The sequence below is a fragment of the Hemicordylus capensis genome, chromosome 6 (assembly GCF_027244095.1).
Source record: "Hemicordylus capensis ecotype Gifberg chromosome 6, rHemCap1.1.pri, whole genome shotgun sequence".
Taxonomy (NCBI): Eukaryota; Metazoa; Chordata; class Lepidosauria; order Squamata; family Cordylidae; genus Hemicordylus; species Hemicordylus capensis.
The window spans coordinates 165,070,389-165,093,224 of NC_069662.1; the positions used below are offsets into that span (position 1 = coordinate 165,070,389).

At 45.2% G+C, this 22,836-nt stretch overlaps 1 protein-coding gene across 19 annotated transcripts in view; it reads right to left on the reverse strand.

Moving 5' to 3' along the window:
• Positions 1–22,836, reverse strand: part of OBSCN (obscurin, cytoskeletal calmodulin and titin-interacting RhoGEF) — a 287,341-nt gene that overhangs the window by 19,844 nt on the left and 244,661 nt on the right. For all 19 annotated transcript variants that reach the window (XM_053262303.1, XM_053262302.1, XM_053262301.1 and 16 more), the window contains 7 exons: positions 22,688–22,733; positions 17,931–18,008; positions 9,616–13,180; positions 7,600–7,722; positions 6,875–6,985; positions 5,620–5,787; positions 4,271–4,393 (listed from right to left, as the gene is read on the reverse strand). In XM_053262303.1, the coding sequence (XP_053118278.1) occupies positions 4,271–4,393; positions 5,620–5,787; positions 6,875–6,985; positions 7,600–7,722; positions 9,616–13,180; positions 17,931–18,008; positions 22,688–22,733 (4,214 nt within the window). The remainder of the gene's footprint in view (positions 1–4,270; positions 4,394–5,619; positions 5,788–6,874; positions 6,986–7,599; positions 7,723–9,615; positions 13,181–17,930; positions 18,009–22,687; positions 22,734–22,836) is intronic.

Here is a 22,836-nt window from a genome sequence, read left to right on the forward strand (position 1 = left end):
TACGTAAAGCCCTGCAATGCAGATCAAACCAGTTATTAGCTGCTCTTTTACTATAGGTCTGTGTAGAATGTAGCTTACTACAATGTAGGAATTTTTGCATAAAAGCAGTTTCCAATTTTCCATATGCAACAATTGTTTGAGGTCCCAGGTGAGCTTGCACAATGGAATCAAATAAATCTCTACCTTCGGGAGAATCATAGAACCTGGAGATCTCATTTTCTACCTCCTTGGACCATTTTATCTTGCAGCTAAGATTGGCAGAACTTTCCTCAAAAGCACAGGGGAACAAATTACCCCTCCTTTCTTGAGGAAGATCTAAATAGATGTTCATGGGTAAGTGATCACTAAAAATTTGCTCACCCACTTCAAAGGAAGATACATAGGGAAGGATCGATTTGGAAACCATAACATAGTCCACTATACTATTTCCCCGGGAGGAAAGAAACGTATATTCCCCAGGAATATCTGAGGGTATAGTACCGTTTAGAATGGTCAACTCATGTATCTTAGTTAAATAGAGCAATTGAGCTCCTGATGAGTTGATACATTTGTCTTTAGAATAACAGAGAAGCACCATCTATGCAATCTCCCCATTTCCAAAAACGTGAGGCCATCAACGTTTTATCATCGGTACCACATCTGGAGTTAAAGTCCCCCATAAGAATTACAGAAGCATGGGGAAAATTCAATAATGCTTCGGTTATATAGATATCCAACTGTTCCCAAATTGTAGTAGTGGAATTAAGTGATTGACTGGGAGGCAGATAAACATTGATCAATAACAAGTCTCCACTCCTAGCCTTGATCAAAATTGCCATAGCATAGGGGGGCAGGTCAGCTAATCGGATAGATTCTACATTTAAGGCTAGCGATATACAACATGCTAAGCCAGCCTTCAGCCTTCCCCTATTGGTATCCGAGTGGGCTTTCAGTGAGTAGATGATATAGCCACTGATATTGATCTCATCTTTCGTCCATGTCTCCTGAAACACTAGAATATCCCACTGTTGGATAAAAGTAATAAACTCTACGCCATTTCTCTTCCCGTTCCACCCGGCAATATTCCAGCCGAGAATTTTCCAGGTCGACTGTTCACCGCTCGCATAACAAGTCATTGAGCGGACAGGGAAGAGCTGTTTGGTTGAAAACTCCAAAAATGAGGGACCCACACCATTTCCCATCGTGGACTTTGCCACCAGGGTTTCCAACTCTGAGGAACCTCCCACACTCCCTTCTAGCAGTGCATCTGCGGATGTAAAGTTCGGATACTTCGACTTGGCCAAGATCAACTGAGACTGTCATTGCTGTGAAAGAAGATTGGATGCATTTACAAAACTTCCTGCAGTCTTTTCCAAAGGGAGAAGAAAATTTGTGATTTTAGTCTGTCTCATAAGATGTAGGTCATCAGAAGCCAAGTTGCTCGGGTGATCCTTCGAGCGGGAGAGATTAGGCTTATCAGTCTCCTGTAGATAAATAGATGAGATAGTATTACTTGCGCTTTCTTCTGGAGAGATCTTCTTCCTTTGATTACTGTTGTCAATTAAAATAGCCTCGAGAGATTTTAACTTAGAGATGTTAGACCATAAACCATCCTTCAGGAGTGATCCCGCTATTAGTTCAATCTTAGCCATTTCGCCCGACAGCTCTATTGAGTTGGTAGCGTTGGGAGCTAACAGAGAATTCTTAGAAATAGAATCATTCAGCGCTTCCAAAGGTTGCAGAATATCAGAATCCAGAGACTTCAATTCTTGCGAATTAGGAACCAGACTAGACTGGATATCTTCCTGCGTCGCCAAAGATAAATTCCCATGTATTTGAACTATATCACTCTCCTCCAGAAAGTATGGGGGTTGCAATCCATCGGATCGTTCGCCCACTTCCGAAACAGTGACAAACAAAGAATTGTTTGATTCACTTGAGCCTAACAAAGTTGAACTGGGTACAGCAATAGTGTTCAATATGGGATCAGTGCACCAAGTCTGAGTTTGATGATCTTTCTTAACTATAGGGGAACTGTGTGATTTTCTCTTCTGTGGGTTGCCAGTAGTCAGATTTGCTTGTGTGATCATACCTTTCCTCATGGACCCCAGATATAGTTCGACGGGGTCCTCGGGAGTGTTTGAGAGCTCCCCAATAACTCTCCCGAGGAATATCTCCCAGTTAGCTAGACAGTCCCGCATTCTGAGCAAAGATTGAGGAATTAGAGCATACTCAAATCTGAGCAACAGTTTGAACATGTAAGATTTAAAAGATTTGAGTTTAGAGAAGGAAATCAGATCAATTGTTTGAAGAGGAAAGCACAAAATCTGAGCTAATGAAGCTCTAATTTTTCCTTTTGTATTCCAGCGCTGATGATTAGTAGAATTATGACAAATGTCCAAAATAATATGGTTTGGGTGATAAGTAGACTGAGAATTGCCATGTTTGACACGTGAGGGGAGATATCCAGAGGGGGGCAAACAAACCTCCCCCTTGGATAAAATAGAATACTCAGTTAAAGACACATGGTCAGAAACTGGAATCTGCACACTTGTTTGAGAATAAGCATCAGCAAGCTGTTTGCCTTCCTTTACTTGCAATGATTTACTGTCTCCAGATCTACCCAATGGAGCTGAGTTAAGATAACTTTTTCAAATCCATGGCTAAAGAGTCCATCTGGGCTGTGATTTTAGAGAGACGCTGAAATAAGTAAATCAAAGTCTCCATTATAAGTTTGGACATTTTAAAAGGTATTTCCTCACTGATTTCCTCACTGATAGCAGGAGTGGGAGATTTCCTTAAATTGCTCGGAGATAAATTAGCTGGGTCATCCATAGAGTGTGAGGAGGGCTCACTCCTCCCACTCAAATTGTGATGAAAGCCGGGTAATTTATTACATACTTGACTCTGCTCACGGCAGACCCCCGCTGGACTAGTCCTCGGGCTCTCAACGATAAAGTCATTCCCAGCGTTTTCAACATGCAAAGAGCCTGCAGACTGAAGTTGCAAAAAGGAGGAGTCACTCTTCTCTTGAGCAGCTGTGTCTACTGCATAGAAAGGCTCAGAGACACAGACAGAGCTCAGAGCGCTCTTCTCAAACTTCTCAAAAAGTTTAACTTTGTTAGTATGTTTCTTAGCCTGCCTCCTCCTCATTTCTTACTTAGCTGCAGACACTCCTTGCAGATGCTTCTCATTCACTCCTGCTGAAAACCGCTGAGTCAGAAGAGACAAATCTTGCAGTAAAATAAACTCAGTCTTCTGATAGTGAAAACATTCCCCAGAATTAACACAGCCTCAGAATACAAGCCAAACAGCTCAATTAGGCTATAAGCCAAAGGCAAAAGTCTCAATTAAAAAAGAAAAACAGAAAATAAGATAAAAACAGGAGCTCAGAACTTGCGTGTTGCTTCCTCCTGTTCCCCTCCGTCTTACTTTGAATTTTGCGGCCGGCCGGCAGGCAGGAGACCCAGCCCGGTGTTTCCCTGCTCCGCCTGATAAGAGCTAGCAGCCCTTAGCTGCCTCAGGAGACCATCCTGATTTTTTTTTCCTTTAGGCATCAGAATGTGCCTCAAATGCTTGCTCTGCTCCATGGAGAGAAAGCGGATATCAAGGAGCAGAGGAAAGAACGGAGGGAAGATCGGAGGAGGAGAAAATGGAATGAGGAATTTATTTTTTTAACAGGAGGAAAAACTGGGGTAGGAGATCAGAATATACTGGATATGGAGTAACAATATAGCAGTAGAAGTAGTAGAAAATTGGAGAGAGATTGAGATTGAGATTGAGATTGAGATTGAGATTGAGAGAGAGAGAGAGAGAGAGAGAGAGAGAGAGAGAGAGGAGTTCTTCCATGGGACAGTGCAGTGCAGGACTAAAAGAACTGGACAGGCTTATCCTCCCCAGGCTCTTAAAGCCTCTTGTTTAATTTATCTAGTCCTGCCTTGAGCCACGTGGAGATGATAACCCACTCAGTTGTCCTCAGAAGCAGTTGCAGAGAAGAGAACATTTTTACCTTGGCTCTATCGTATCACCTTTGTCTCAGAGGAAAACACTACTTAGTTTGATCCAATGGCAACTGTGTTGTGCTTGTGGATTGGACTCCCTTATAATTCTATTGTTAGGGTGGGGCTTGGCGGAGGGTGGGGGACCTAAGAAAAGGTCTCAACAAAGTTTCTAGAGCAGAAGACAATGCAGAAAATTCCTTCCTACATAAACATCAGACTGAGAAGAGCAGATTTGAGTGAGAAAGCTTGTGACCCAGAACAAGGATGAGAAAGAAAGGACTTCCCATTACCTTCCTTCTTGCACAACACAGAGTACGTCACAAGGGTGTTCAGCTCCACCGGTTTCCAGGCTAGCCGAACTCCATCTTCAAGGATCTCCACAATATCAGGAGATGGTGGATTGGAAGGTGCCTCTGTCAAAACAGAAGACAAAAGCTGCTGGAACAATCAGTTCCTAAAAACACACTGTACCCTTGCATCAGTTTTGTCCCAGTTTAGCTGCCATGCCTGACTCCAAAGTCCTGTCTCAAGAGCATGAGTGCGAGGGGATAATCTGCTTAGGATATCCTCCTCCTCCACCACCACCAGCAGCAAAGAAAACTAGTCTCCCAACTCTTTTGACAGTTTCTAAAGGTTCCTTAGAATGAGCAGGGGCGGAACTATAATAGGGCAAGGGGAGACAATTGTCTGGGGGCCCACTGCCTTGGGGGCCCCCCGAGAGACAAGTCACATGACTGACTCCCCCAGCTGCGCACCCACCCAGGCTTCCTTCAGTTGTATTCATCCTCCGAAATTGATGTGAGTGTTAAGACCTGGAGCTACCAGAACAGCATGTCTTTCTCTAGTACCATTCAATGACTTGCATCGTCCACAATTTACAAAACCTTTTAAAAAATAATTTAGGATGATGTTCTACTGTGGCACATAGGGTATATTTTACTATGCTTTTTGTTACCCCTATTCAGCCTCATTTAAGATTTCTTTACTTCATGAGCTGAGCTTCAGTGAGGAGGGAGGGCCATTTTAAAATCTTGTTTCTGGGCCCACTCCAACCTTGCTATGCCCCTGAGAATGAGAAAATGCTTAAAACAGTTTAGGCCTGAAGTGTAGATATGCCTTAAGAGCCTGCCTCCTGCTCTTTGGTCTCCCTCAGCCGAAAAAGCCATCTCCTGTGACTTCTGCACCAGCTGGACAGTGAAGAAAAAGCACACACAGCAAGACGATCTTGGTACCTGCTTCATGGGCGTGTGTAGTTCCTGTCCTTTGGAGGATCACCAGAAGCTTGAGGCTGAGACTCAGGCTGCACAATATGTTAAAAGTGTGGTCTAGATGTACAGATATATTGATTTAATTGTAAACAGCAGCTGCAGGGTGTGTGTGAATGTTTAAGCACACGCATGTGATCAGGTAGATCAGCATCAGGGCTGCACTGTACAGATATGGGTGGTTAACTCCTTCTCTTTAATACTGCCAACTCAATGAAACGCACACCTATATGCTGCTATTTGGCTGGCAAAGGAAGTTGTCTTTGGCAACTCCCTGCCAATGGGTCAAGTAGAAGGAGGAAGCTCTATCGGGAGCAGACTCCCCACCTGCTGAGGAAGAGAAGCTTCCATAGTCGGTCCAACTTTCCTTTTACCTGCTTTCCTTATTATGCAGGAGGTGGAAACTGTGCCCTGGGAGTTGGTGGCCACACACGTGTACATGCCGAAATCATCTGCTGTAGCTGCTAGTATCGTTAAGAGCTGGAAGTGTCTGAGCGTGGATGAGATCAAGATCCGATCCGTGCTGCGAATGGCTGCCCCATCTGGAAGATGGAAATAAAAGCCAAACATGGCCCAAACAACTTCAGCTGAAGCTCTCATAGGGGTTTTCAGCCTTGGGTCCCAAAGACCACTGTGGCTGGGGATAATAGCAGCCCAACATCTGGGGACCCAAGGTTGAGAACCCCGTCTTATGAAATCACGCCTGTGGACTCTCTTGAAGACGGATGTGGAGTTGCGGCATTATTATTTTTTAAAAGAATGTATATCCTGCACTTTTCAAGAGGGACACAAGACGACTCAGAAAATATTAAGGGCTGGCTCTTGACATTACAGTGAAAGTAGAAACACAGAGTGAAGGGCCTTCCCCCTCTGCAGTTGAGTCTGGAACTCATCAAATTTTCAAAGATACAGGAATCCTCATTCTTTCCCCTTGCGCTTGGATTCAGAAGAAAGGGTATTTTTCCTCCCCTAGAGCATTTCCTGATGAGGCGTTTAGCTCGCTTCTCCAGCATGGAGGGTGTATATTCACATATCAGCCAGATTTACCCTGAAGTCCCTATGAACTATTGGGGAGCATTTCACTCACAATTCAGGTTTTTCACTGCGTGTTAGAGCATAGTCTGATTTATGTCCAGGGTTAAATTTTTTTTCACTTTTTCCATGGGTTTTTTGGGGCAACTTTGATCTTGCAGTAAAGTCTGCTGTCTGGAAATGCTCTGGGGTGGGATGGGGTGAAGATGGGGTGCAAGGATGGAGAGCATAAAAATGGCAGAAGTGGCAATGCCTGGATGCTAATTAAAAGCTCTCCTTTTGGGCAGCCCACAGTCAAGCTTCCCTTTGCACTCTGCAGATGGATCTTTAGGATGGGAATCATTGGTCTCCACCACTTCAGGCAACAAACCCAAGGAGCCTCATTCACTGGCTGCCATTCTTGCCCCAAAACTTCATCCTTGAGTGAGGAGCACATATACAGACATGTCAAAGGGTGGAGAAGGCCTTGTGGAAGGAACAGGTGGGCAGCATCTAATTAGGGCAGAGGTCGCTTGCCATTTTGCTCCCATCCCTCATTCCTACAATCCACCCCTGTTCCCCAAATATCCCAAGGGTCACGTATGGCATTTACATCACCTTTGAACCATTCAATGTGAGGAGATGAGTGGGCAGATGTCCGGCAGGACAATGTCACAGACTGCCCTAGGGCGATTGTCTGGTCACTGAGCTCTTCTACAAAAGAAGGTGCTGAAAGAGAGCAGGGAGAGGAGAGCAGCGCTTCAAAAGACTGAGCCCAACCCAGCAAGCTAGTATGCACCAATATTCAAAATGATTTGGTCTTTACTCTGTCATTATTTCTGAATGAATGACATTCCCTATAGGTGAGCAAAGAGACCAATGGAGGACCCAAGTGGAAAAGCATTGACTGTGTCCTCTCATACTGCCTTACTTTCTAAGTTATTGTTAGTAAGGATGTGCACGGATCCTGCTGGCCCAGTTTGGTTCATGTCTGGACCGGACTTGAACCTGACCAGACCAGTTTGGTCCGGCACCCCGTCCAAAAACTGCCCCCCCCCGCCCACCGGTCTGGTCCAGTCCAGTGGGGTTCGTGAATTTTGGTCTGACCTCGACCCTTCGAACCGAACCGGCTAGACATCGAACCTTAGAACGTAGAGCCAGTTCTGCACATCCCTAATAGGACTTCCAGGTTGCAATTTGAACCCAGCTAGTCCTTCTTGTAAATGCTATTTTGTCCTTTGGCTGCCGTACAATCTGTATACAATTTTCATGCTGCGCTTTCCTAGGCTCTAACCCTTTCATTGCAAATAAAGCTAATTACTGTCTTAAAGCAAACAAAATACCTTTCTCCTTGGTTTTGAGGCTTGGGAGTGTGAATGAAGGGAACCCCATTTTCTTCTTCATATGTCCGGAAGCTTCTGTCAAGGACGTCCTCTCCTGTAGGTCACCCCTCCGCTCCTCAGAGTCTGTTGGAAAAAAGTCAAGAGCAATTGTAAAAGGCCTTTTGAGTAGAACTGTAGCTGCTCTAAGGCAGCAGTTATTTTAAGAATGTATTTAAGATTAGTTTATTTATAATACAGTTTAATAAAAGTCAAGATTAACATACATTAATACATTCCTAATACAATGAGGTCACACACACAACCTCTTTCCTCAGAGCTAGGGAAGGGTGGAGAGGCAGAATAACTCCTGCCTTTCCCCATGCAATCATGGCTTAAATCTTGCTTGCTGTGCCACACTTGCAGACAAAGACGCTGCAGTGAGCAGGGAGGCCACAGCAGGGAGGCCACGGGAAGGATGCACAGCCTCCAGAAAGCCCACAATGCACTGCACTGCTCACGCAGTGCATTGAAGGCTTTCTAGAGGCCAGGGCACTTCTTCCTCCGAACTCTATGATGGCGGGGGCTGTAGGCAGTCCATGCTACCAGATGACCAAGGACTGAGGTAATAGGGCACACGCAAATGCCCTCCTTTTGAGCAGGGCAGCGCCAGGATCAGCCTTGATCCCAGCATTTCACACACGCAGCCCTACCCAGGTAAGAATGTGCAAGCCTGGGTTGGGCAGTTCACGTGAACAACCTTAATATGTGTTACATACAGGGGCGTAGCAAAAACCCCAGAGGCCAAGGGACAAAACCCAGGTTGGGGGCCCCCAACATGCATGCAAAGTGTGTGCACCCCTGTGCACCCCGTGCCCCAAGCCACACCCCCTGCATTTGATGTCAGACACAAGGGGCAGGGCAGCCAACATCTCCCCGCCGCCACTCCTGCCCCACCGCTGCTACTTATCTTGGCCTCTGGCTCCGGGGGGAGGGTCTGAATGGGCGTGGCGGTGGCGGTGGCAGGCCTCTTCTCTCTGGCTGAATTGCACACCTGCACAGTTCGACTGTGGACGTCGCATGCCTCTGACACCATAGGCATGCAATGTCCATAGTCAAACTGCACACCTATACAGTTTGGCTAGAGTGGAGAGGCCCACCACCTGTCCCACTCAATCACCTCCTGGAGCTGGAGGCCAAGATAAGAAGCGGCAGTGGTGGCAAGGGCGGCGGCGGGGCAGTCTCCTTGGGGGCCCCCTGACCCATGAGGCCCAGGGACATTTGTCCCTGCTTGTCCAATGGACACTATGCCCCTGCTTACATAACTCTGAGTAACAAAGGATATTTAAATATTTGTAAATTGATCGGCTGCTTACAACATCCGACACCCCGCCCCTCTACAAACCCCCGTATTGGTCTGTTCTGTTTTTTTATTAGATACAAATGTGTTGTTCTGAACATTATCAGTCACCCTTGACTTTATTGGCACCTATCCTAAGCCCTTGAGGCAGCCTAAAAACTGACAGGACCACTTAAGCTTTTGGAAAAGCAGTATAAAAATAGCACATACAGATGGATAAATATTTAAATGAATAGATAACAAGAAGCTGTTCTATTCAGTCACTGATATTTTGGTTCCTGCACTTAAGTCATGAATTGTGGCCTGTGTGTGTCACAGTAAGGTCTGTGATGAAGAGGTCAGGTTCAGAGTAGCATTTTAGGGTAGGTATAGCTGGTTTTCAGACATCTGGTAGCATTTTCTGATTACCTCTCACTTACCCACTACTCCTTTCCTGCTGCAACAGGTTTTCAAACTTGGGCCCCAAGATTTTGTTGGACTACAGACAACTGGGGACTGCATCATCCCCAGCTCCAATGGCCTTTGGCTGTCGATTATGGGAGTTGTAGTCAACATCTGGGAAATCCAGTTACAGGGAACACTGCTGGGCACCCAGGTCTGAGAACCTCTGGACTAAGGAGTAGTAGCACATGCACACATTTTGCAGTTCCTTAGTCCATTAGATAGAACAGAAACCTTACCTTCTCGGCTTTCCCCATCAGAGGATGACTTTCTTGTCAGCATTCTTGACAAGTGAGAGACTGATGCTTTCATCTTCTTCTTTAGGCTTTGCTCTACAAACTCCATTGACTGAGATCTGACAAAAGGTTTTAAGAGCCCCAGTCTGCTTTGCAAAGAACCCCTCCGCTTTCCAGTTGGATCTTCCGGGAGACCATACATTTGCTGAGACCCAACTGGTATATCGCCTTCTGAGTCGGACCTTTTCCCCATTCGGGGTGCTTTGGCTTGTTTCGACTCTTGCATCAACGTGGGTTCATCTTCATCTCTGGGAGCTTCTCTCACAGCACCACTTTGCAAGCTGTCCTTCCTGATGCACATTTTTTTCTCCTGATGAGAATGAGCTTTTGACTCCAGTGGCAACTTTGCCTTTTCGCCTAAAGGCAAACGTCTTTTGCTGGGCAGTTTCTCGGGAGCTTTTCTGAAGCTGAGGAACTCAAATGGGTAATACACAATGTCATAGAGTTCATGGAGGTTAAGGAAGGCAGGTTCCACTTCAGAGATGTCATATTTTGCTGTCTTGCTGTCTGGACGAGGAAAGTCGCCGTAAAGGTCTTGAATCTGCACCAGGGCAATTTCGTACATACGACCACTTCCTTGGCTACCATAGTCATAGCCAAATCTGTCCCCAAAATCAGAGCTAGCAAACTGAGATGGCCATGACATTTCTGTACCTGCATAATCCATTCGAGGTTTCTTACTCATGAAAGGTGGCACACCAAAATAATCTTCTTCTCCAGGATATATAACATCTACTTCTGAGGGATCAGCTAAACCAATGCCCCCTTCTCTTTTTCCTCTTCGTACCAGATACCTGGTTGCTGGTCGCATTGCTTGCCCAGGTGGACCTTGGTAGAACAGCTCCCTTGGTGGGGACATGTGCCTTCTGGATCCCTCTTGCTCAGAAACCGACTCTGCCAAAATATTCATCTCTTCTGAAAGGCAAACCATCTCATCCACTAAGTTCTCCAGAGCTTCAGCCTCTGTATCACTGTAAACGGAAGATTTCTGATATATGTCTTCCATGATTCTTCCTTCACAAATGAAAGCTGGAGTTTTCCTTCGAGTGATCGGGCTTTCTCCCCCAGAGACTGAATATGGGGACATGACTGGAACAGATGTTCCTTGGTCCCTCCGCATGGTAGATTTTGGCTCTCTGGGAGCAGATGGCATATGATGAAGGAGCTCATCATTTTCAGCTCTGAAGACGGAAGTGGGAACTGTTTTGGCTTGTGAAGCCATTGACATATGTGGCCTTTTGCCCTTCAGGACATCAGAAGTTATCTCACTGTGTACTGAAGGTTTCTCAGGCCCACATTCCTGACTTTTACTTGCAGAAACTATAACCGGGCCTGCTTGAGAAGTAGTTAGGCTAGGTTGTCTTTCTCCCTCAAAGGCATCAGTCTTCTGCTCTGTTGGAACAGAAGACCTCTGGTGCAGATGTTTAAGGTCTTCCCCCTCATGGATCAACTTTTGGACAGTTTCTGTTTGTTGAGGGTGGCTTCTAGTTTCACTAAGAACAGGCACTGCTTCACTATAAAAGGAAGACTTTGGAAACAACCTTTTTTGGCTTTCTTCATGAGATATTGATATAGGGGCAGTTTCTACTTGGGAAGCAGCTTGAATAACAGAACTTGTGCTTCTCAGGACACCAGAAACCACCTCATTGTAAGCAGAAGGCTTCTTCTGTAGAATGTGTTGGCTCTCTCCCTTAGGGACAGGCACAGCCTCTAAACAAACAGGGCCTCTGCCTTCTGTAACAGGCTTCACTCCACTGTGCATGGTAGGTGTTTGGTATAAGGGCTTCTGGCTTCCATCTTCAGAGATCGAAACTGAGGCAGTTTTCGCTTGAGAACTTTCAGGACCCTTTCCTACTGACACAGCAGATTTTGCCAAACTGGGTGCTGAAGGCTTCTGAATTTTCTGATCTTTCTTCCCAGAGACTGATACAGCAGAAGCTACTGCTTGTGAGGTAGGAATACTTGAACTTCTACCGTGTGGGACAGCAGCTATCACTTCAGTGGAAACAGAAGGCTTTTGATGTACAGGCAAATGGCCTGCACCAACAGGCACCGCCTGGGCTTGTGGACTCTTACCATCTGCCTTAACAGCTTGTTGTACCCCACTCTGAACAGAAGGCATCTGAGGTAACTGGTCCCCACTTTTAAAAGTCCCTTGAACAGGGGCAGGCTTTAGAAGAACAGGGCTTTCACCTTGAAAAACCCCAGGTCTTTTGCTCTGGCTAGAAGTCAGTTTTGCTTCATCAAAGAGAGACTCTCCTCTCTCACCATCATGAGAAACCAATGGGATTGTCTCCAATTGTGAAATAGTCAAAGTGGCGCTTTCTTCCTTTGGAAAGCCAGGCACTGCGTCCTTGTGCAAGGGAGCTTTGGGTGGCTGCTGTAACAGCCCTCCTTTATATTCAGCCATGCCCTCAGCTCCTGGAAGAACAGGAATCTTCTTCACCTGTAGTTTCTGAACCAAACCCTCTTTCCCAGCTTGCTGCTCCTCCTTGCCCATTTCTGTGGCGCCTCCCTTTGTAAAAGACTTTTCAGAGCTGGCTGTGCTGCCAGCCTCAGAAGCATGATACTGATGGGCTACCTGGTCAGGACTTCTTGGGGGAATTGATTCGCTTTCTTCTTCCTCAATGTATTGCTCCTCGGCAAAACTTGTTGCTCGCATCCTGTAATCATCCAATGAACGGCTTCTGCTGGAAACCTGGAAAGTGACCCGGGGTGATTTCTGAGCCGTATCAAAAGAAGCCGATTTGGTCAAGGGTCCGGCCCCACCTTCTCTGAACTTTTCGGTTTCTTCATCACCAGATATTCCTCCTCCTTCCTCTCCAAATTCAAACTGCTCTAGAAGGGGTTCACGCAGGCCACTTAATGCGGATTTGGAATACCCTGCTTTCCTATAGGTCCTCTTTGCTTTTTCTAAGTGTTTCCTATGATCTTTACCTGGTGATGATGGTCCCTTTGGAAGGCCCTCGGGTAGCTGACTGTAGAAAGTACTTTTTATCACACTATGTCGGGGGACACATCCTGGGGACCTTCCCACTTCATCTCCAACTTTTTCCATTTTACCATCTTCAGGTAGCAACAAATAAGCTTTATCTTGCGAAGAAGCCATGTCAAACCCTTCTGCAGCACCTGCCTCTAAAGGCATTAGTTCTTCACGTTCTTGCAGGGGGTGATCACCCAGTTCTCTCTTCACTGAAATCTGTTTATGTCTTGTGGGCTTGACTGGTGACAGCATGGCTTCAGTGTGCTTAACCTTGGTTGTAAGTGGATATTCCGAATCACTTGATTCCTCAAGCACAGGAAAGTGCAATTCTGGTGTAGGACCTAAGTGTTTTCTCCCCGGGGAGACTGCAATCTCATTGTCTGAAGATGATCCACTGGTGCTAGAAGAGCTGCTTTCTTCTACCAGATGTCGGGAGATGCCAAGAGAGGTGTTTTTGTGAGTTTTCTCCAGGATTTCTGGTATGGGTCGCATTACCAGCACAGATTTATAACTCATAAGAGAGCGCTGACCATAGAAAGAAAGAAAGAAAGAAAGAAAGAAAGAAAGAAAGAAAGAAAGAAAGAAAGAAAGAAAGAAAACAAGGGACAAGTTTAGTCAATTGAGAAGACAAAACATATCTCATTAAAAGGAAACCTCCACAACAACAACAGATTGCTTAAGTGTTTTCTGCTTTTTGGAGCATGGAATTCTTGATGCATGTGTTAGATTTTTGATCTATGCCTAGGTACCTGCAATTATGTTTATGTTTCTTTACTGCACAGTGAGTCAATGGCCAACAGGAAACAAATTCTGCCAAAAATGATCTCACACATTATGTTATTCATTTGTTTAATAGAGTTTCACCCCAACCTTTCCCAAGGGTTCAAGGCTGCTTCCAAAACCAATAAAATATATACAGTTAAAACTTTTTTTAAAAATCAAAATTACAAAGATTATAAGGACTGTAAAGACCTTTCCAGTAGACTGCACTAAAAGCAGTAAAACAATTTTAAAAAATGGAAATTGGCAACAACCAAAGGAATCAACAGATTAGAAGATTTGTATCTTTTAAAATCAAAATAATTTTTCAATTGCTATAAGACTGCTGAAAGAGTCAGACCTTGAGCATTCATCTAAATTCTAAAACAAATCAGGGAGAGTTCACCTTTGAGGAGTACACCTAAGATTTGTAAAGTTCTAGGATTCTTCCACATGATGATATAATCCAACTTGAGTTGGACACATTTTGGGGCAAGCAAGGCCTGTACAAAAGGGACGGGCTGCACTTGAACCAAAATGGAACCAGACTGCTGACGCTTAAAATCAAAAAGGTTGCAGAGCAGCTTTTAAAATGACACCTGGGGAACAGCCGATGGGAGCTGGGCAGTATCCCATTTGGCAAAAGCCATCCTTTAAAGTGTGAGGCTGCAAAGAATTCAGATAAAACAGAAGGGGACAGAGCAGAACCGCATAAAGAGCAGACGGGAGCCTGTGCTAGCAGGTCAAAGAGTCAAAAGAATAGCATACATCAGGGGAGAGATTCAGCATATAGGTGCTTATATGCCAATTTCAGAAGCCTCCGAGCCAAGATGGGTGAGCTGGAGTGCTTGGTTGCTAACGCAGAAATAGATATAGTGGGCATAACAGAAACATGGTGGAACAGTGAGAACCAGTGGGACACTGTTATCCCTGGGTATAAACTCTATAGAAAGGACAGGGAGGGGCGCCTTGGAGGAGGGGTAGCACTGTATGTTAAAGAAGGGATAGAATCTAACAAGCTAGAAAACCTAGGTGGAGTGGAGTCTTCCACAGAAACCCTGTGGGTGACTATACAAGGCTGGAAAGGGAACGTGCTACTGGGGACGCGCTATCGCCCTCCGGATCATAATGCCTACAGTGACTGGGAGTTGCAGGAGAAAATCAGGGAGGCGTCAAGGAGAGGCAGGGCTGTAATTATGGGTGATTTCAACTACCCACACATAGACTGGGTAAATTTACATTCAATTCAGGACAAAGAGCTCAGATTTCTAGATACGCTAAATGACTGTGCCCTAGAACAGTTGGTCATGGAACCAACCAGAGAGAAGGCGACCTTGGATCTAATTCTGAGTGACACCCAGGACCTGGTGCAAGATGTCAGTGTCATCGACCCTTTAGGGAACAGTGACCACAGTGCCATCAAATTCAGCAAACATGTGGGGAGAGAATCACCAAGGATGTCTAACACAGACATTTTGAATTTCAGAAGAGGAAACCTCTCCAAAATGAGGAGTATGAGGCAAGACTCACCTTTCTTATGAGGCAAGACTACAACACCTGGGGCTTTTAAGTTTAGAAAAAAGACGACTGCAGGGAGACATGATAGAGGTCTATAAAATCATGCATGTTGTGGAGAAAGTGGAGAGAGAGAAATTCTTTTCCCTCTCACACAACACTAGAACCAGGGGTCACTCCATGAAATTGATTGCCAGGAGGTCTAGGACCAACAAACGGAAGTACTTTTTCACACAACGCGTGATCCACTTGTAGAATTCTCTGCCACAGGATGTGGTGACAGCCAACAACCTGGATGGCTTTAAGAGGGGTTTGGATGACTTCATGGAGAAGAGGTCTATCAATGGCTACTAATCGGAGGACTGTGGGCCACCTCCAGCCTCAAAAGCAAGATGCCTCTGAGTACCAGTTGCAGGGGAATAATGGCAGGAGAGAGGGCACGCCCTCAACTCCTGTCTGTGGCTTCCAGTGGCATCTGGTGGGCCACTGTGCGAAACAGGATGCTGGACTAGATGGGCCTTGGGCCTGATCCAGCAGGGCTGTTCTTATGAGTGCAAATTATGACAAAAAATTAATAAATGGGAAAGCCACACTACATGTAAGGAAGTTGAGCAATATTCTTAGTAATGTCTGCACAATCTGTGGACAATTTATTTTTCAAGTTAAAGTAAAAGAAGTTTGAAAAATAAGTATGGATTGCCACAGATTGGCTTTCCAAACAGTGATTTATTCCTGCTTCACTACACATAGGGAAGGGGGGATTCATATAAGGAAGATATTTATAGTAACTTCATTCAGTAACAGCAAACTGTTGTTCATACAGCCAATGGCTTTTTCCATGATGATTAGTACTTAATACCAATTATAAGTGTGTTTTAAAAGCTGTACTCTGAGAGAGTGTTGAAACGGCAGTGTGGGAGACTCTGGCATTTTGCGGCAATGCATGGAGAGACCCTGTGTAGTCTGGTGGAGGTGTGGCTACCTGCCTGAGAGTGACTTCGGAGAGTGTTGATTCTTCCTGTCACCCCTATCAATTCCTAACTGAGCAGAATTCTTTCCTGTGGCATGCAGTCAACTTCTGGTCAATCTTTTAGAAAAATTGTTACCTGGTGCTCTTGCACATGGTCAGCTGTGTGTTAGAACAATGGACAGGCACACCGCACAGGCAAATCGAAAATCCATAACAGCTTTCATGCTATGTGCTATACTCAGAAGCCTATAACGGATTGGCTATAATCCGGAAATAATGTTAAAATTATCATTGAAATTCACTGGAAAACCAGAAGATAAAATGCAAGACGAAATACAAAATTCCAGACTCTGGAATGCTCTCCCGGTGGCTATTCGCTCCACGATCTCCATCACAGCTTTTAAAAAGAGTGCAAAATCTTGGCTTTTTGCCCAGGCATTTATTTGATTCTCTGCTGCTGCTCTTTGTACTCTGTATTGCTTTTATGCTTTTTAAAAAATTTTTTAATTAGGGATGTGCAAAAAATTTCGGGCACAGAACGATCTGTGCCCGAAACGAGCAATTTCGGGTGATTCGGGGCTGAACCGAATCACCCCCGATGTCCCCCGATATTTTTCGGGCCCGAGCCGAATCACCCGAATTTCGGGCATGAAAAATTCGGGTGATTCGGTTCATGGTTGATTTGGGGGGATTTTTTGAAGTTTTAGTGACTTTGGGGCAGTTCAGGGGCATAGCATGGGATCTGGGCAAAAAGAGTGGGGTGGAGTGGTAGTGCCTAATGGGTGCAGGCTACCACCCCAATTTCAGGGGGATCGGGCAAAGGGCTGATTTTTGGGGAATTTCTGAAGTTTTCATCTCTTTGGGGCAGATTGGGGCAGAAAGTGGGGACTGGGGCAGAATAGTGGGGTGGGGTGGTAGTGCCTAATGGGTGGAGGCTACCACCCCAATTTCAGGGGGATTGGACAAAGGGCTGATTTTTTGAGAATTTTTGAAGTTTTAGTGACTTTGGGGCAGTTTGGGGGCAGAAAGTGGATCTGCCCCAAAAGAGTGGGGTGGGGTGGTAGTGCCTAATGGGTGGAGGATACCACCCCAATTTCAGGGGGATTGGGCAGAGGCCTGATTTTTTGGGAATATTTGAAGTTTTGGTGTCTTTGGGGCAGATTGGGGGCAGAAAGTGGATCTGCCCCAAAAGAGTGGGGTGGGGTGGTAGTGCCTAATGGGTGGAGGATACCACCCCAATTTCAGGGGGATTGGGCAGAGGCCTGATTTTTTGGGAATATTTGAAGTTTTGGTGTCTTTGGGGCAGATTGGGGGCAGAAAGTGGATCTCCCCCAAAGGAGTGGGGTGAGCTGGTAGATAGTGCCTAATGGGTGGAGGCTACCACCCGTCCCCAATTTCAGAGTGATTGGGCAGAGGGGTGAATTTTGGTGAATTCTGAGGTTTGTCTTCATAAGGTGAAGTGTGCTAAATTGATTACTTCCTCATATTCATAGTAAGTGTGAAAAAGTGAAAGTGGAGTCATGAGAACTGTCTAATTGAAAAAAATCTCATTTGCTATGATAGAATGAGAATTCACACCTCAGAAAAAACAAGTCCTTCCCCCCCACCCGAGCCGGCCAGTTCCCCCGTTTGGGGGGCCAATCCGGTTCAAACTCAGACAACCTGAACTGGGCCAGCTCAATGTTGAGCCCAGCTTGATATGAGCCAGCTCACACATCCCTAGAGAGATTCATTCTTCCAAATCCTAGGATTACAAGCAAAGGAGAGGAATTCTTCAAGACATGCAAATGTACTTTTGACTCAGGTAATGAATTCCTGGAAGAAAGAATTCCTTTCCCACCGAGCTCAGTTGATGATGACTCAGTTGCCTTCTGTCACTGCACAGGTCTTTGATGTAACCTTTGCAGCAACAGAAAAATAAACCTCCTATGTTGCAGGCTATGCAGTTCTCTAGAAACTAAATACCTTCTGAAACATGCACATGCATTTTGAAGCAGAGGCTCTGAAATTTTTGTGCCAGTGCCTACTGACCTGCCACTTGCTTCGAGAGATAAAGAATTTGAGCTGCTTCGTGTCAATAAAATGAGATTCTTCAAGCGGAGGATTATGCTGTAAAGAAAAGGGGCGGGGGGGGGGGGGAAGAGTAGAACAACATTAATATAAACAATGCCATACATCTAAGTAATCTTATACCATACAGATTACATCTAGGGGGAAGTTTTTCTTCTTTTTCAAACGTCCAAAGAAAAATACTCTTCCATTGTTGCATTAATGGCTCATGTATAAGAACATAAGAATAGCCCTCCTGGATCAGGCCCAAGGCCTATCCAGTCCAGCATACTGCTTCTCTCAGTGGTCCACAAGATGCCTCTGGGAATCCCAGCCCAGGATTCCTATTGATGCCCTGCAACTTATTTAGAAGCATTATTTAGAAGCATTTAGACATCTTGCCTCTGAGGCTGTAGATGGCCTATAGCCTTCAGACTAGTAGCCATTGATAGACTTGTCCTCCATGAATTTGTTCAAACCCCTTCTAAAGCCTCTCCTCAGGAGAGGAGAGCTGGTCTTGTGGAAGCAAGCATGACTTGTCCCCTTAGCTAAGCAGGGTCCGCCCTGGTTGCATACGAATGGGAGACTAGAAGTGTGAGCACTGTAAGATAAACCCCTCAGGGGATGGAGCCATTCTGGGGAGAGCAGAAGGTTTCAAGTTCCCTCCCTGGCAGCATCTCCAAGATAGGGCTGAGAGAGACTCCTGGCTATAACCTTGAAGAAGCTGCTGCCAGTCTTTGAAGACAATAGTGAGCTAGATAGACCAATGGTCTGACTCAGTATGGCAGCTTCCTATGTTCCTAAAGCCATCGAAGCTAGTTGCCATCACTAGAGAGCCAGCATGGTGTAGTGGTTAGAGTGCTGGACTAGGACGGGGGAGACCCGAGTTCAAATCCCCATTCAGCCATGATACTAGCTGGGTGACTCTGGGCCAGTCACTTCTCTCTCAGCCTAACCTACTCCACAGGGTTGTTGTGAAGAGAAACTCAAGTATGTAGTACACCGCTCTGGGCTCCTTGGAGGAAGAGTGGGATATAAATGTAAAAATAAATAAAAATAAATAAATCACCACATCCTGTGGCAGAGAATTCCATAGATTAGTTATACACTATGTGAAAAAGTACTTCCTTTTGTTGGCATTGAATGCAAAGTTCTGCAACTCCTTTGGGTTTCCATATAAGAGATGAACCTTCCCCATTTCTCTCAGTTCTTTCCTTAAATCCATCCTCTCAGAGCTTCAAAGAAATGTCAGGAGGCAAGGGGGCAGGAGCGGAGCGACGAGGGTGAGCCTTACCACCAGAGAAGGAAAGGCCTGCCTCTGGCTCTGCTGCCCGATGATGCCTACTGATGACACATGGGGTCACGTACTACTGGCAGACTACAAGCCCAGCTGGCCCTGTCAGAAAAAAGGCCAGCTCGGAGAGAGGACAAGGGAATTTGCAGCTCTCCCAAGGCTTTGCCGAGAGTCCTGTGAGAGCTGCAAAGACTGTGCCAGGCTATTAAAGGGGCAGAAGGCCGATGAGGAGGTCACATGGTAAAGACACAGATAGGGAAAGCCAATGCCCAGAGCTGCTTTCTGAAAAGTGCTCTTGACCTTTTGGGATTAACAGAGAGAAGTAAACACATTGCTTCAGGGTGCTTCAAGATGGCAATTCTTCTAGCCTCTGATGTGTTTACAGGAATTAGAGCTTCCGCCCATATATTCCTCCCTGGGTTCCCAGACCTAGGGATGACATCCTCCTGCTCCATGAGTCAATGTTTAGAGCAATGTCATCTGCAAATGCACGGGGCACAACAGCCACATTATGGGATGGCCTCCCAAGAGAGGACTGTTGGCCTTCACCTCTTATGGAGCTTTACTGAAGACCACCACCTTTTTTCTTTTTAAAAGATACGATACTAATACTTGGCATTTGTACAGCCTGGATTACCTAGGGTAATCCTTACAACAGCCCATAAGGGAAGTAAATGGTATTATCCCCATACTGAAGCTGGGGATGAGAGGCTTGCTCATAGCCACCCAGTGAGTTCATGGCAGAGGCATTATTCAAACCAGGGAAGTCCCACTTTTGAAGCCCAGACTCTTGATCTGTGAGCGCTGTAAGATATTCCCCTCAGGGGATGGAGCCACTGCAGAAGGTTCTAACTTTCCTCCCTGGCATCTCCATGATAGGGCTGAGAGAGACTCCTGCCTGTTACTTTGGAGAAGCCGCTGCCAGTCTGTGAAGACAATACTGAGCTTGCTAGACCAATGGTCTGACTCAGTATATGGCAGCTTCCTCTGTTCCTATGACTATAAAATTTAAGAACCTACCAGATATGAGCAGCAGATACAATATTTAAAAGATGTGTTTTTAATTCTTTTTTAAAAACACTGAGGGAGGGAGCATGGCGGAGCTCTTGCTCCCTCCCTCAGTGGCCATTTGTGTGGTGCTGTCTGCTGAAAGGCTTTGAGCCTTCACTTTAAGGCCTGCTGTCACTAGATAATATCGCATTAAAGCATGCTGCGGAGGTTAACGTGATTATGTGGTTCCAATGATATTGCGTGAGCTGCTTTTACTGTTCTTGGTTATTGATGTGTTTGTTGAATTGTTAATGTCTGGTTTCATGTAATTAGGTTACCTAGAGTTCTTTGAAAAAGAGATGTGTGTGTATATGCACATGCTGCTGTGCGTGTAAGAGAAGGCAGGAACAAACTGCCTAGCGTGTGGTTTTGCAGTGATGTGGCGGGTTGGGCACCACCCTTGCTGGGAGGCTCATGCTGATCCTGCTGATCCAACTGGGATTAGGAGTAATAAAGAGGGGCATGGCCACATTCCTCATCCGTTTATGGGGTCTGGGTGTGCCGGTTCAGCCTGCCTGTCATTTGCAGAAATTCTTCAGTGGCCGTGGAAAAGAGCTATCTGGAAACAGCCTTTGCCTGTCCGATAAGTTCATTTCACAATTTCCTTTCAATACAATCCCCAGGATGCCAGTTCCCAAAACCATTTTTATTCAATGAGTAACATAGATTTCAGTGAGGAGCAGGGGCACAGCTAAGGGAGAGGGGGCCCGTGTTCACCCCTCTCTCCGGCGGCCCCTCAGAGTGAGGGAGATAATGAAGAAAATAGGGAGGGGTTTAGCTGGGGGGCCTCGGTTCTTTGAACCCATCCAATCAGTTATAGCTACACCTCTGGTTAAAGCATCTAATTGATTCTCCTGAGCCAAGCCAAAAGATAGCAACCGAAGTTTCATCAAAAAACCCAGAGATAACATCCCATTAGATTTTGTTTTATAGCTGCTTCCCTCATATACACAAAGAAATCTTAAGTAGATTTAACTATTCAGCAACAACTCCATTTTCTCCTTCCCATCCCTTTTCTTCTTGACTCCTCCCCCCACAATCCCTTCAGGAACATAGGAAACTGCCATATACTGAGTCAGACCATTGGTCTAGCTCAGTATTGTCTTCACAGACTGACAGCGGCTTCTCCAAGCTTGCAGGCAGGAATCTCTCTCAGCCCTATCTTGGAGTTGCTGCCAGGGAGGGAACTTGGAACCTAGATGCTCTTCCCAGAGCGGCACCATCCCCTGAGGGGAATCTCTTGCAGTGCTCACACTTCTAGTCTCCCATTCATATGCAACCAGGGCAGACCCTGCTTAGCTATGGGGACAAGTCATGCTTGCTACCACAAGGCCAGCTCTCCTCCTCAGGATCCCCCCAGGACAAATGTCCAAACAAAAAAATGGCAAAAGATTACTGAATAGAATACAACATATTTCAGACATTCGTATGGAGTAATTGGAGAGCACAGATTGCGCAAGTTCTTGTATCATGTGAACTGGCCCAACAACTTACTAGTCTTTATGCTGGAAATGCTATATAGAAATATAAAATGATAGGAGCATCATCATCACCTGTGGTGGACATGCTCAGATTGGATAGAAATTAGAAATGCAGTTTATAAAATTACAGGTTCTTACGTGATAATAGATCCAGAAATCTTTCTATTAAGCATTACAAAGAATATTGTATAAAAAAAGAAATGGTATGAAAAATGGTCTTTTATATGATTTGCCTGGCAAGAATGTTATTTGCAACATACTGGAGGACAGATGATTGGGAAATAAAGCTGCAGGATGATGCAGTGTTGGCAAAACTGATGGCAAGAAGCAAAACTCATGCAAATGTTTTTGATCTGCTGCAAACTATAATAGGAATATGCAACCTTTATGTGAATAACCTTTTTTTTAACCAACCAAATTTTCCTGTAGGCAAACCACACAGCAGCAGCCTCCCATTCAGTTTCTTTTTTATTGTTTTATTTATCACATTTTCAAAGGGTTTATTTATTTCAAGAGCTTATTTTCAAAGTTTGTTTATTTAACACAGTTCAACGAGTTCCAGTTCTGCTTTCCACATAGTCCTTCCCAAGAGGGCTTTCTTGTTCTTTCATTTTCACCACTTGGAGCTGCTCATTTTAGGAGGTCAGTAATGAAAAGTGGTAAAGGTCAGAGCTATGTCTGTGTGTAGTTTGTGCTCAGGAAACAGCAATTCTCTAGGAAAAGCTCCTTATTCAAAATATCCCATCAATATTCTGGCTTCCCTAATTTAGCTGTGTTTCAAGTATTATAAGTTTTTGCAGATTTGAAAATTTGGGTGAAAATCAGCACCTTCATCTGCACATGCAAAGTATCTGGATACAAGAGGAATAAAAGACCTGGTTGTTTTCTGTCCCCTAGAAGGTATCAAAACTCACCACAAGCCATCTGTGGGAGAGACACTCCGTTGCACTAGGCCTTGCCCTGGAATCAGAGTAAAACATGCTTCAGTTTCTAAGTCACAATAGAATGCTATAGTCTGCCATCATTTTGCACTATTCTGAATAGCCTGGGAACAGTCCTCACT